Consider the following 15661-nt stretch of genomic DNA (forward strand, 5'->3'; position numbering starts at 1 on the left):
GACATTTGGACCAGCGATGTAGCATGCAAAGTCTGACAGCACAGTGGGTCGACAAGGATTTTGTACTGAAGAAAGCCGTATTGCATGCTCAATAATGTGCTGGTTCTCATTCCGCTGCCATTTCAATGGCATTTGAGAACATGTTTAAAACTTGGAAACATGAACACACTCCTAGCTCCATTCGATCAACTGACTCCAGAAATAAGCTCATCAACTGCGTCTGCAGCAGATGTGATACCCTCTGTCATGGCATTGAAACGCCTGCTCAACAAAACTGCCGACAGACCGTGGGGTTAAAACTTGCAAAAGTACTCTACTAGAGGCTGTGAACAAGCGATTCGGTGGCATTCTCTCTGAGCCTCTTTACTGTGTCGCGACCATGTTCGATGTTAGGTACAAGGACCGCTACTTCGATGCAGACAAAAACCAGGGTTTACGTGAAATGTTAGACACAGCTGGACAAGATGCAAACGGACACAGTGCGTACCAACGAAGAGGACCCACGACAGAAGAGTCCACGGACAGACAGAGCTGAAACTTCACTGCTTGACATGTATAATAAAATCCTGTTCGAGAATGAAACGACTGAATAAATTAACAACAAAACAGCACAGCAAGGAACTGAAAGAAATATATATGGATTATGCTTTACTGGTAATGGAAACATGTAAATGCCAACAAAATAACTTTTTGGTCAGTTTGTGTGTGTGTGTTCAACTATTTAACTGTACTAGAAAGCTTAAAAGGTCGCAAAAAATGTAAATATCGGTTATCGGTATCAGGTTTTTTGGCAAGGAAAATATCAGATATCGGTAGCGGCCAAAAATGTCATATCGGTGCATCCCTAGTACATATAGCTCGGAATAAAGCAACATTTAGTTAACAATGTGATGAGTTAAAGTTAGTGCAAAAAGGGTCAATGCAGATAGTTAAATAATTAACCAAATAGCTACCTGGACTAACTTTGGCTTGGGGGTAGAAGCTGTTCAGGGTCCTGTTGGTTCCAGATTTGGTGCATCAGACTTGCCATGTGGTAGCAGAGAGAACAGTCTATGACTTGGGAGACTGAAAATGTGTAGGGTATTCCTCTAACACCGCCTGGATGGCAGGTAGGTCGGCCCCAGTGATGTACTGGGCCGTAAACACTACCCTTTGTAGCACCTTGCGGTCAGATGCAAAGCAGTTGCCATACCAAGCGGTGATGCAGCCAGTCAAGATGCTCTCAATTAGCAACAGTTGGACTTACCCTACAGCCTTAGTCTTAAAAACCCTGAAGCAACTATCAACAGACAGAAAATAATCACTAAAAATAGAAATCCCCCCCAAATACACATTAGACATGGTCCTAAACGATATCTTAACCACCATCAATAAGAAACAATACTGTGCAGCCAAATTCATTGACCCGGCCAAGGCTTTTGACTCTGTCAATCACCACATCCTCATCGGCAGACTCGATAGCCTTGGTTTCTCAAATGATTGCCTCGCCTGGTTCACCAACTACTTCTCTGATAGTTCAGAGTTTAGTGTGTCAAATCGGAGGGCCTGTTGTCCGGGCCTCTGGCAGTCTCTATGGGGGTGCCACAGGGTTCAATTCTTGGGCCGACTCTCTTCTCTGTATACATCAATGATGTCGCTTTTGCTGCTGATGAGTCTCTGATCCACCTCTACGCAGACGACACCATTCTGTATACTTCTGGCCCTTCTTTGGACACTTTGTTAACAACCCTCCAGAGGAGCTTCAAATGCCATACAACTCTCCTTCCGTGGCCTCTGAAACTGGAAACACTTATCTCCCTCACTAGCTTTAAGCACCAGCTGTCAGAGCAGCTCACAGATGACTGCACCTGTACATAACCCATCTATAATTTAGCCCAAACAACTACCTCTCCCCCTACTGTATTTATTTAATTTGCTCCTTTGCACCCCATTATTTCTATTTCTACTTTGCACATTCTTCCACTGCAAATCTACCATTCCAGTGTTTTACTTGCTATATTGTATTTACTTTGCCACCATGGCCTTTTCTTTTGCCTTTACCTCCCTTATTTCAACTCATTTGCGCATGTTGTATATAGACTTATTTTTCTACTGTATTATTTATTGACTGTTTGTTTTACTCCATGTGTGTTATTGTATGTGTCGAACTGCTTTGCTTTGTCTTGGCCAGGTCGCAATTGTAAATGAGAACTTGTTCTCAACTTGCCTACCTGGTGGAATAAAAAAATAATAAATAGTTTTAACAAGAAATGTGTGGAGTGGTTGAAAAATGAGTGTATGTAAACTTCCGACTTCAACTGTATGCAGGTCAGCTTTGACATTGTTTTTGCACATCGGATGCCGATGTAGCCATTTTTAGCTATTATCGTCCGATTCTGATATTCTTACCGATATATCATGCATCCCTAATGTGTACATATCTACCTCAATTACCCTGTACCCTTGCACATAAACTCGGTACTCGTATCCCTCGTACATAGCCATGTTATTGTTACTCATTGTGTATCTGATATTACTTTTATTACATGTTTTACTTTTCTATTATTTCACTATTTTCTTTCTCTGCATTGTTGGGAAGTACCCATAAGTAAGCATTTCCCTGTTAGTCCACACCTGTTGTTTACTAAGCATGTGACAGATACAATATGATTTGATTTCGAATAGGGGTTGTCAATGTGTACTGCACTATGGCTATATCATTGGTGTATATTTTTAAACTGTGCTGTTTTCTATCGTAGGCTGCAGCAGCTGGATGAAGAGAACAGTGAGCTGAGGTCCTGTGTACCCTGTTACCGTGCCAACATTGAGAGACTAGAGGAGGTAAGAGCACTGTCTTTTCTCCCGTCCCTCCCTTTCCTCTCCTTTCACCTCCATATCAAGCCAAATCTGCAGTTTTCTTATCTTCCCCCATCTATTTTCCCACCAATCCTTTGTCTATTTAGCTCTTCGCTCCAATCGCTTGTTTATTTACCTCTTCTCTCCTTTATGACCCCCATTTCTCCAGTTTCTATCTCTTCCCCTCATCTCTTTCTCTGTACTTCAGCACCTTGGATTTTTAATTATACAGTGACTGAGGTTAAAGTGCAAACGGTCAGCTTTCCTTTGAGGGTGTTTTCATCCACATCAGGTGAACCGTTTAGAAATTATAGCACTTTTTGTACATAGTTCCCCCATTTTAGGGGACCAAAAGTATGAATTTCAAATCCAAAAGTGCTGGAGTACAGAGCCAGAACAACCAACAAATTGTCACTCTCCCAATACTTTTGGAACTCACTGTATCTCTCCTCTCATCCCTCCTTCCTCTTGTTTGCCCATTAGGAGAAGAGGAAGCTAGAGGATGAGTTGGAGGATGTGACTGAGAGGCTGAACGAGGAGCTGGAAACCCGCAGGAAGACGTCCGACAAGCTGACCCACGAACGCCACCAAAACCAGAGGGAGAAGGAGCACACGCAGGAGGTGAGAGGTCATGAGGTCACACCTGTACATAGCAACCCACTGTACGTCCATCTAACTCTGAATACACGTCAAATGTTGTCCTGTCTGTCATTTAGTTTTGCTCCGTCAATGAGTGGGATTAGGATTCCTTTTGGCTTTCGTTATTTTTCATCTCCTGGGTAGAAAATATAATAATTAAGAAATAAATATGGCTGTCAAAGTTTCTGCACGGACTCTATGAAGTGCAACACACAAGACAGCGTTCACTCAGTGGCAGCAGCTTCTGTTATGTAGTGATATCTGTCTGAATGTGGTCCTTAATTAAACATCCACATCTTTGAGCATTTGCATAAAATGTTTGGTTAGGGGTGGGCCAACAAGGTTCAGAAAGAGTAGCCCTGATATGGTGGAGGTATGCAGAGAGGTCTTCCACCATTCAGTTTGACGCATTGGAAAGAGTTCTCCTGAATCCCTCTCTGGCTGAGTTGTGAGTGTCGTGTCGGCCTGGCTGCTCTGCCATTGCCCTGAACACCCTCGCTTCCCTGGTGACTGCCCTGTGTGCAGTAATAATTGTGCAGTCTCAATTCCGATAGTTCTGGAAGTGCATCACATATAAGGCCTAGATTGTTAACAAATGCATGCGAGGATATGCCCATGGCCAGGCCACTACAGCTCTGACGGGTCACGCTGTCGTGGGAAGCATCCTCAGCTGCTCTGGTGAAATGCTTGTGAAGAGACTCTCCAGTTCTAAAACTGGGTGGCAACCCATCTAGTGTCGAAGATCCTGCCGATTTTGCACAGCTGAATGTCTAAACTGTCTGTGCACTCCCTCAGCTCCATAAATTTTTTGTTGGATATGCTATAAAGCACATGTACAGTGCCTTGCGAAAGTATTCGGGCCCCCTTGAACTTTGCGACCTTTTGCCACATTTCAGGCTTCAAACATAAAGATATAAAACTGTATTTTTTTGTGAAGAATCAACAACAAGTGGGACACAATCATGAAGTGGAACGACATTTATTGGATATTTCAAACTTTTTTAACAAATCCAAAACTTTGTAGCGCCACCTTTTGCTGCGATTACAGCTGTAAGTCGCTTGGGGTATGTCTCTATCAGTTTTGCACATCGAGAGACTGACATTTTTTCCCATTCCTCCTTGCAAAACAGCTCGAGCTCAGTGAGGTTGGATGGAGAGCATTTGTGAACAGCAGTTTTCAGTTCTTTCCACAGATTCTCGATTGGATTCAGGTCTGGACTTTGACTTAGCCATTCTAACACCTGGATATGTTTATTTTTGAACCATTCCATTGTAGATTTTGCTTTATGTTTTGGATCATTGTCTTGTTGGAAGACAAATCTCCGTCCCAGTCTCAGGTCTTTTGCAGACTCCATCAGGTTTTCTTCCAGAATGGTCCTGTATTTGGCTCCATCCATCTTCCCATCAATTTTAACCATCTTCCCTGTCCCTGCTGAAGAAAAGCAGGCCCAAACCATGATGCTGCCACCACCATGTTTGACAGTGGGGATGGTGTGTTCAGGGTGATGAGCTGTGTTGCTTTTACGCCAAACATAACGTTTTGCATTGTTGTTCAATTTTGGTTTCATCTGACCAGAGCACCTTCTTCCACATGTTTGGTGTGTCTCCCAGGTGGCTTGTGGCAAACTTTAAACAACACTTTTTATGGATATCTTTAAGAAATGGCTTTCTTCTTGCCACTCTTCCATAATGGCCAGATTTGTGCAATATACGACTGATTGTTGTCCTATTGCTGATTGTTGTCCTCCCACCTCAGCTGTAGATCTCTGCAGTTCATCCAGAGTGATCATGGGCCTCTTGGCTGCATCTCTGATCAGTCTTCTCCTTGTATGAGCTGAAAGTTTAGAGGGACGGCCAGGTCTTGGTAGATTTGCAGTGGTCTGATACTCCTTCCATTTCAATATTATCGCTTGCACAGTGCTCCTTGGGATGTTTAAAGCTTGGGAAATTTTTTGTATCCAAATCCAGCTTTAAACTTCTTCACAACAGTATCTCGGACCTGCCTGGTGTGTTCCTTGTTCTTTATGACGCTCTCTGCGCTTTTAACGGACCTCTGAGACTATCACAGTGCAGGTGCATTTATACGGAGACTTGATTACACACAGGTGGATTGTATTTATCATCATTAGTCATTTAGGTCAACATTGGATCATTCAGAGATCCTCACTGAACTTCTGGAGAGAGTTTGCTGCACTGAAAGTAAAAGGGGCTGAATAATTTTGCACGCCCAATATTTCAGTTTTTGATTTGTTAAAAAAGTTTGAAATATCCAATAAATGTCGTTCCACTTCATGATTGTGTCCCACTTGTTGTTGATTCTTCACAAAAAAATACAGTTTTATATCTTTATGTTTGAAGCCTGAAATGTGGCAAAAGGTCGCAAAGTTCAAGGGGGCCGAATACTTTCGCAAGGCACTGTAGCTTGTCCTTTAGTATTTTTAAATGATTGATAGATCCCATCAATTTTACCACATCGCCTACTGCAAGCTCAAGCCTGTGTGCCGAGCAGTGCCAAACAGTTAAATTAGAGAAGAGGGCCTGGAGCCTTGTTGCTACTCCACTCTTGTATCCCAGCATGACAGACGCACCATCACACGTAATTCTAATGAGGGTTTTGGAGAGAAAGTCCTCAGTAAACTTTATACCCTCTAATGCAGATAACAGATTACAGACAATTCCCTCAGCAGATAAATCCTCCAGTTCCACAAGATCAACAAAAATGTTTGCCGGTATGTCCATATCTGCCAGCGCCAGCTGTGCCACCAGAGACTCTGGGTTCGCGCCCAGAGACTCTGGGTTCGCGCCCAGGCTCTGTCGTAACCAGCCGCGACCGGGAGGTCCGTGGGGCGACGCACAATTGGCCTAGTGTCGTCCGGGTTAGGGAGGGGATGGCCAGTAGGGATATCCTTGTCTCATCGCGCACCAGCGACTCCTGTGGCGGGCCGGGCGCAGTAGGTGCTAACCAAGGTTGCCAGGTGCACGGTGTTTCCTCCGACACATTGGTGCGGCTGGCTTCCGGGTTGGATGCGCGCTGTGTTAAGAAGCAGTGCGGCTTGGTTGGGTTGTGTATCGGAGGACGCATGACTTTCAACCTTCATCTCTCCCGAGCCCGTACGGGAGTTGTAGCGATGTAGCGATCGCTGAATGCCTCTTTATATAACTCGAACTTCCAACAATGATTTTAATCAGAACAGGACATCCATTCCATTTAGCTACTGTTTTGTTGTAGTTCTCCAGTCAAAGATTTAAAGCTGCAATATGTAACTTTTTGGGAGACCCGACCAAATTCATATAGAAATGTGAGTTATAGATCTGTCATTCTCACTAAAAACAAGTCTAAGAAGTGTTATGTCTGTTATTTGTATGCTTCCCGTTCTTAAGTTTCGTTTTTAGGTTTTGTATACCTGCTTCAAATACAATGTTTTTGGTTATGGAAAATATATTTGACAGCAGTTTAGGTTGCACAATGATTCTGTACACTATATTTGCTTGTTTTGTCACATAAACTGAAATTAGGAAAACTATTACCTTTTTTGCAACGAAGAAAACGGTGGCGCTGATTTTTGCATAGTGCATCTTTAAGCAAATTATCACAATTCTAGTAGAAGCAACCTGTGGCTAGTTCATGTTGAAGAACATGGATAAGTTGTTCCTAGGCTAGATCTAATAGCTGTATTACATTAACTCAGATGTTAGCCGTATACTACGTACGTGGTTTGAGGAGTTAGCGTGGCAACTTTGGTCAACCAGTTCAACTTGGGATATCCGGTACCATGAAAGTGTCTCACCTTTTATAGACAGGTACATTTCAATGGCAACGAATCCTTCAGAACTAACCTGCTCCCGGGCAGGCTAACTCCATTTATTCTGAATGAAGTGTCTGAACTGCGAGATGCGAACCTTATTCTCCCTCTTGTAAAGATTGCGTCATCATCCCCTTCATTTGAGGAAGACGACTGATAATGTTTCTTTGTGTGTTAAAAAATAGTAATGTTAAAATACCTATCGCATTTTACATTTAGTAATGTCAGAATACATTTTACACTTCACGCACAGTAAAACTTGTATATGACTTCATATAATTATTTTATCGATAGGAATGTGAAAAAAGGTGCTTGTGCATTGATAAGCACACCAAAGACGGCATTAACGATAAGTAATAAAATAAAGACGGCACTTCAACAAGCCTATTTCACACCATAGCCTGCTGAATTTGTAAGATAACTTTTCATTCATTTTGATTTCGGAACAAATGAAAATGTGGCATAGACCCACCCATTGGGTGGCAGTGTAGCCTAGTGGTTAGAGCGTTGGACTAGTAACCGGAAGGTTGCGAGTTCAAACGCCTGAGCTGACAAGGTACAAATCTGTCGTTCTGCCACTGAACAGGCAGTTAACCCACTGTTCCCAGGCCGTCATTGAAAATAAGAATGTGTTCTTAACTGACTTGCCTGGTTAAATAAAGGTAAAAAAATAAAATAATGATTGATGTTTCAGCATTGTCTCAATGCACGCAGTTACAAGCCTGCTAGAGTTAGCAGCAGGCGGACAAGCAATATATACCGACGTAGTACAGATTAAGCCTGAGCTTGAATGTGAAGCTAACTGAAACTGGCTAGCTTTAGAAAACCCTGAGTAGATCTAGCTTCAGTCGTAGTATACTGGCTGATCTGTTGTTATTGTCATCTGTGGAATTCATAATATTGTTGGACAGGTTGAAATTCTCTTTGTATCCAGAGAGCCAGCCATTTTTTTTCTATAGTTAACCCTCCAATCAGCAATTGGGTGAACACTCATTTAGAATGCCTGAAGCTTTAACAGAATTTGTGCTCGTGCATGCAAAATGTTAAACATCAAGAACATTGATAACAGAGAATAGGTCTTCTTAAACATTTGGAGCGTTTTGTTTCTGATAGAGATTATTTTGTGTTTCCATCCCTTACAATCAAAGCATAGTATGCCTGTAACTCAATGCACTGCTTTTTAAAATCTTTCTTTAGGGACAAATTTGAGCAAATTCTAAACATTTAATTAATCGCGATTAACTATAGAAAATCACGTGATTAATCACATTTATTTAAATCGTTTGAGTGCCCTAGTAAAAAAGGATACCTACAATTATTGTTTTTTTCCAACCAACCCCTCCAACGGTTGGTGACTAGTTGCTCTTGCAGAATAGACTATTGCGGTATCTCTCTCTAACTGCAGTCTCTCTCTCTCCCCTCCCTCAACCAGCTGATTGAGGACCTGCGGAAGCAGCTGGAGCACCTACAGCTGTACAAGCTGGAGGCAGAGGCCAGGAGGGGGCTCTCTCCCAGTGCCGGGCTGCAAGAGTACCAGAGCCGCACCCGTGAGGCCGAGCTAGAGCAGGAGATCCGACGCCTCAAGCAAGACAACCGTAGTCTGAAGGAGCAGAACGACGAGCTAAACGGCCAGATCATCAACCTGAGCATCCAGGGAGCCAAGAACCTGGTGACGGCCTCCTTCTCCGAGTCACTGGCAGCTGAGATCAACTCTGTGTCCCGGGGAGAGGTGAGTCACAATATAGATAGTAGACAGCAGATACACATATACAGTGCCTTCAGAAACTATTCACACCCCTTGACTTTTTCAAAATGTTATCGTCTTATAGCCTGAATTTAAATTTGTATTTTTGTATTCTATTTTTTTGGTCACTGGCTTGCACACAATACCCCATAATGTCAAAATGGATTATGTTTTTCAAAAATGTTCGAAATGTATTGAAAATGACAAGCTGAAATGTCTCGAGCCAATAAGTATTCAACTCCTTTGTTATGGTAAGCCTAAATTAGTTCAGGACTAAACAAATGCTTAACAAGTCACATAATAAGTTGCATGGACTCACTCTGTAGTAGTGTACCCCACACATACAATTATCTGTTAGGTCCCTAAATCAAGCAGTGAATTTAAACACAGATTCAACCACAAAGACCACAGAGGTTTTCCATGACTCACAAAGAAAAGCACCTTTTGGTAGATGGAAAAAAAAAAAAAGCAGACATTGAATAGCCGTTTGAGCTTAGGAAAGTTATTAATTACACTTTGGATGGTGTATCAATACACCCAGTCACTACAAAGATACAGGCATCCTTCCTAACGGTGACTAAGTCCTAATGGTGACTTTAAAACAGTTACAGAGTTCAATGGCTGTGATAGGAGAACACTGGATCAATGGATCAACAACATTGTAGTTACTCCACAATTACTAACCTAATTGACAGAGTGGGAAGAAGGAAGCCTGTACAGAATACAAATATTCCAAAACATGCATCCGGTTTGCAACGAGGCACTAAAGGAATAGTGCAAATAATGTGGCAAAGCAATTCACAAGACATTACTGACTACCACTCTCCATATGTTCAAGCGTAGTGGTGGCTGCGTCATCTTATGGGTTTGCTTGTAATCGTTAAGGACTGGGGAGTTTTTCAGGATAAAAAAATTAACTTAATGGAGCTAAGCAGATCTTGCAACCTTTTGGTTAATAGTCCAATGTTCTAACCACTAGGCTACCTGCCGCATTGATATACAGGCCATAAATATACTGTATTTCTATGTCCATTTTATCTCAGTAAGACTAATTTGGGTGAATAAAGGTGAAATAAAATGCATTTCTTGCAACTTTGATGCATCCCCCATCAAAATTCTGAATCTTAAATGCAGATAGCTGAAATCTGTATTGCATATCTTGTTGTGTCCTATTTTAACTTCTTAAATAATTGTTCAATGCAAATGAAAAGTTATCCTTCTAAACATTTCATCTGTTGTGTTGTTTGCAGTTGATGGAAGCTATCCGCAAGCAGGAGGACGTCAACTTCCGACTACAGGACTACATCGACCGCATCATTGTTGCCATCATGGAGTCCAACCCCTCCATGCTGGAGGTCAAGTACTAGAGACGGCCATTTTGGAACAGGGTAGCCTGGCGGTCTCTCCGCCTCACTGGACTGCCATACTGGGAGAGACTGGCTAAACAGTTAAAGACTGACTGCTGGGACTGACCACAAATATACAGTACCAGTCAAAAGTTTGGACACACCTACTCATTCAAGGGTTTTTCAAAACTATGAAATCACACAAATGGAATCATGTTGTATGTAAAAAAAAAAAAAAGATTTAAAAAAGTGTTAAACAATCTAAATATATTTTTGATTTTAGATTCGGCCTTGATGACTGCTGTGCACACACTTGGCATTCTCTCAACCACTTTCATGAGCAATGCTTTTCCAACAGTGTTGAAGGAGTACCCGCATATGCTGAGCACTTGTTGGCTGCTTTTCCTTCACTCTGCGGTCCAACTCATCCCAAACCATCTCAATTGGTTTGAGGTTGGGTTCTTGAGGCCAGGTCATCTGATGCAGCACTCCATCACTCTTCTTTCTCAAATAGCCCTTACACAGCCTGGAGGTGTGTTGGGTTATTGTCCTGTTGAAAAACAAATGATAGTCCCACTAAGCGCAAACCTGAAGGGATGGCGTATCGCTGGAGAATGCTGTGGTACCCATGCTGGTTAAGTGTGCCTAAAATTCTAAATAAATCACTGACTGTCTCCAGCGAAGCACCATCACACCTCCTCCTCCATGCTTCACGGTGGGAACCACACATGTGGAGATCATCCGTTCACCTACTCTGCATTTCACAAAGACACAGCAGTTGGAACCAAAAATCTCCAATTTGGACTCATCAGACCAAATTACAGATTTTCACCGGTCTAATTTCCCAAGTGGCACAGTGGTCTAAGGCACTGCATCTCAGTGCTAGAGGTGTCACTACAGACCCTTGTTCGATCCCAGGGGTCCCATAGGGCGGTGCACAATTGGCCCAGCATCGCCCGGGTTAGGGGAGGGTTTGGCCAGGGTAGGCCGTCTTTGTAAAATAAGATTTTTTCTTAACTGAATTCCCTAGTTAAATGAAGATTAAATAAAAAATGCGAGTTACATCATAGCCCGTAAAGGCTTTTGCGACTGCAGTTGAAGAAACCTTCAGAGTTCTTCAGATGTTCCCGATTGACTGACCTTCATGTCCTAAAGTAATGATGGACTGTCATTTCTCTTTGCTTATTTGAGCTGTTCTTGCCATAATATGGACTTGGTCTTTTGCCAAATAGGGCTATCTTCTGTATACTACCCCTACCTTGTCACAACACAACCGATTGGCTCAAACACATTCAGAAGGAAATCAATTCCACAAATTAACTTTTAACATGGCACACCTGTTAATTGAAATGTATTCCAGGTGACTACCTCATGAAGCTGGTTGAGAGAATGCCAAGAGTGTGCAAAGCTGTCATCAAGGCAATGGGTGGCTACTTTGAAGAATCTCAAATCAATTTTGATTTCTGTAACACTTTTTTGGTTACTACATTATTCCATTTTGTTCATGACTGCACTATTCTTCTACAAAGTAGAAAATAGTAAAAAATTAAGAAAACACTGGAATGAGTAGGTGTGTCCAAACTTTTGACTTGTAGTGTGTGTGTGTGTGTGTGTGTGTGTGTGTGTGTGTGTGTGTGTATATATATATATATAGTTGAAGTTTACATACACCTTAGCCAATACATTTAAACTCAGTTTTTCATAATTCCTGACAGTTAATCCTAGTAAAAATTCCCTGTTTTAGGTCAGTTAGATCACCACTTAATTTTAAGAATTTGAAATGTCAGAATAACAGTAGAGAGAATAATTTATTTCAGCTTTTATTTCTTTCTTCACATTCCCAGTGGGTCAGAAGTTTACATACACTCAATTAGTATTTGATTGCATTGCGTTTAAATTGTTTAACTTGGGTCAAACGTTTCGGGTAGCCTCCCACAATAAGTTGGGTACATTTTCTATAGGATTGAGGTCAGGGCTTTGTGATGGCCACTCCAATACCGTGACTTTGTTGTCCTTAAGGCATTTTGCCACAATTTTGGAAGTATGCTTGGGGTCCATGTCCATTTGGAAGACCCATTTGGAAGCTTTAACTTCCTGACTGATGTCTTGAGATGTTGCTTCAATATATCCACATAATGTTCCTACCTCATGACGCCATCTATTTTGTGAAGTGCACCAGTCCCTCATGCAGCAAAGCACTCCCATAACATGATGCTGCCACCCTGCCACAACTGTGCTTCACGGTTGGGATGGTGTTCTTCGGCTTGCAAGCCTCCCCCTTTTTCCTCCAAACATAACTATGGTCATTATGGCCAAACAGTTATATTTTTGTTTCATCAGACCAGAGGACATTTCTCCAAAAGGTATGATCTTTGTCCCCATGTGCAGTTGCAAACCGTAGTCTGGCTTTTTTATTGCGGTTTTGGAGCAGTGGCTTCTTCCTTGCTGAGCGGCATTTCAGGTTATGCCGATAATAGGACTCGTTTTACTGTGGATATAGATACTTTTGTACCTGTTTCCTCAAGCATCTTCACAAGGTCCTTTGTTGTTCTGAGATTGAGTTGCACTTTTCGCACCAAAGTACATTCATCTCTAAGAGACAGAACGCATCTCCTTCCTGAGCGGTGTGACGGCTGCGTGGTCCCATGGTGTTTATACTTGTGTACTATTGTTTGTACAGATGAATGTGGTACCTCCAGGCGTTTGGAAATTGCTCCCAAGGATGAACCAGACTTGTCGAGGGCTACAATTTATTTTCTGAGGTCTTAGCTGATTTATTTTAGGATTTCCCATGATGTCAAGCAAAGAGGCACTGAGTTTGAAGATAGGCCTTGAAATACATCCACAGGTACACCTCCAATTTATTTAAATGATGTCAATTAGCCTATCAGAAGCTTCTAAAGCCATGGCATAATTTTTTTGAATTTTCCAAGCTGTTAAAAGGCACAGTCAAATTCATGTATGTAAACTTCTGACCCACTGGAATTGTGATACAGTGAATTATAAGTGAAATAATCTGTCTGTAAACAGTTGTTGGAACAATTACTTGTGTCATGCACAAAAGTAGATGTCCTAACCGACTTGCCAAAACTATAGTTTTTTAACAAGAAATATGTTGTGGTTGAAAAATGTGTTTTAATGACTCCAACCTAAGTGTGTGTAAACTTCCGACTTCAGCTGTGTATATATGTACTGTGTATATATGTACTGTATATGTATAGCTATTTTAGGTGGGAAAAACACCCCAATTACCCTTAAAGAAGATTTGAATGGAAAATAAAATTGTCACTGTTTGTGGCTGTTATCTGAGAAAATAAGGTACGTGGTTTAACGTCCCTGGCATTTGAGCTTTGCTTTGTGTGCTTGTCTGTTCCCCCTGAATACAGTAGGATTTGGTTATGATGACTTCCCTGAATTTGGGTAGAGGGACCTGAGTTTCCCTTGTGTGTGCGAATGTGTTTTCTATGCGGGAACTCTTTCGAGAGTTGGACTGCATGGAAGAGCTAGTTAACTTGTTGCTGTCCCCTTAAACATATTTTAGACAATTAGATCTTATGAGCCTCAATGCTAACATGATTCTAAAACGTGTCCTTCAACTACATATCAGCCGATTCCATCTTTCACCGTGAGATCAGTAAATGAATGAACTCATGGGACGTTTTGTCCCGTTTCTCCTGTATTAGACTGAACCGTGTTTAAACCACATTTAAACAGTATGAAGCACTGGTCAGGAGACGAGGTCAAATTAAGTCGACCCTGGCTGCTCTCTTGAATACAGTCTTGTGGTGCCGCCTACTACATTAACCATGTTTATCCTGATTTGACTTGGATTTTCTTCTCAGTGTGAGTTAAGGCAACCCAGGTAAGGGAGGCCTTAACTCTGTTTTATAATGAAACAGTCATAGGGAGTCAGGTGGGCTAAATACTCCAATAAGAGAGCACTAACCCATCACATCACTCCCTCTAATGTAACTTTGGGGTAGTTAAAAACTGACTAATACATATATAGATACTGTACTAAATGATGCTCATATTGACATGAAATAATTGGATGGTGTAACTTGGACACTAAATCAAATTGAGAGAAAATGTTGCTCTGACTAGTTTGTATTTTTGTATTTGAGCTGAGTGCACTGGGAAGTGTAGTTCTTTGGCGTGTGACTGACCCAATTGATCCTTAGTGGACTCAAGCTGAGTGAAAGCAAAAAGGGAGCCATCTTATCAATTGGGAAGTACATGTCTGGTCTGCTTGTTACCTATAACTTACTTTCCATGAAATGTTGATAAAAAAAGCTGAATATATTTGACATGTTGATAAAAAAGCTGAATATATTTGTAATGTTGATAAAAAAAAGCTGAATATATTTGTAATGTTTTATTGAAGGAATGGAATCGGTTGTACCTAAGACAAAGTATTGTTTGTAAAAAAAAAAAATTTTAAAGGAAAGTTTATTGTTAAGGAATGTAATCGGAATTTGAAGATATCTTTTGCTTTAAGATAACATGAATTACTTAAGAATGCTAAAATTATTTGAAAACGGACTTGTTGCTTGTGGCTACCGGAGAGTTTCAAAGGTTAGATCTTGTAACTCTCCCGCAGCTTTTTGATTTAAAGGAGTAGAACATGTTTAACACATCAATGAAGCAATAACGTTGTGAAGAACAGTGGGGAGCGATGGACAGACACCACAATCGGACGTCAACAAACGGACAAAACTCTCTTCTTTACTGTAAGAGCCTCAGTTGACTAAGCCCCAATCTGAATCTCTTGAACTTTTAACCACATTTCTGAAAATAAGCAAGAGGAAATGAAAATGGCAGGCTATTGATACACATCATCAGTGCTGCCTATTCACCAATGCACTCTCTGACACGGTTGAGATACTTGACATATTGAAGGATAATATTGTTGCTGTCTCTTAACTGCTCGAACTGCAGACAACTTGTAGCATTCTGTATCAACCACGCAGCTATACTAAAGACAACTGCAGCCTCCTCCACCTTTCATCTATAAAACTCTTGCTCTGTCACCACGCTCTTCTCCTTCTTTTCAGCGCTCCGTGAAAAATGGCCTTTGGATGTAAATAACTTGTACATGTAAAGTTTTTTTCTAACCTTGTAGATTCTAGGTATTTTTATAGCTGAGGGGGGAAAAACTTTTTTGGTCTTCTGCTAAGAAATAATATGATCCTCCCCCATGGGTGTGTATGCCACTCCAGCATGTAGCATGTACACATAATTTTCTCCCATCTGTGAATCACATTCATACATTTATTCCACATTTCACATTACTT

General features: G+C 41.4%; 1 protein-coding gene across 2 annotated transcripts in view; it reads left to right on the plus strand.

Moving 5' to 3' along the window:
• Positions 1-10606, plus strand: part of LOC109870593 (rab11 family-interacting protein 3-like) — a 98237-nt gene extending 87631 nt beyond the window's left edge. For both annotated transcript variants that reach the window (XM_031804968.1, XM_020461167.2), the window contains 4 exons: positions 2739-2820; positions 3319-3456; positions 8710-9006; positions 10272-10606. In XM_031804968.1, coding sequence (XP_031660828.1) covers positions 2739-2820; positions 3319-3456; positions 8710-9006; positions 10272-10388 — 634 coding nt within the window. In that variant the 3' untranslated portion in view covers positions 10389-10606. The remainder of the gene's footprint in view (positions 1-2738; positions 2821-3318; positions 3457-8709; positions 9007-10271) is intronic.
• Positions 10607-15661: the final 5055 nt, after the last annotated feature.

Source organism: Oncorhynchus kisutch, linkage group LG25 (assembly GCF_002021735.2).
Source record: "Oncorhynchus kisutch isolate 150728-3 linkage group LG25, Okis_V2, whole genome shotgun sequence".
NCBI lineage: Eukaryota > Metazoa > Chordata > Actinopteri > Salmoniformes > Salmonidae > Oncorhynchus > Oncorhynchus kisutch.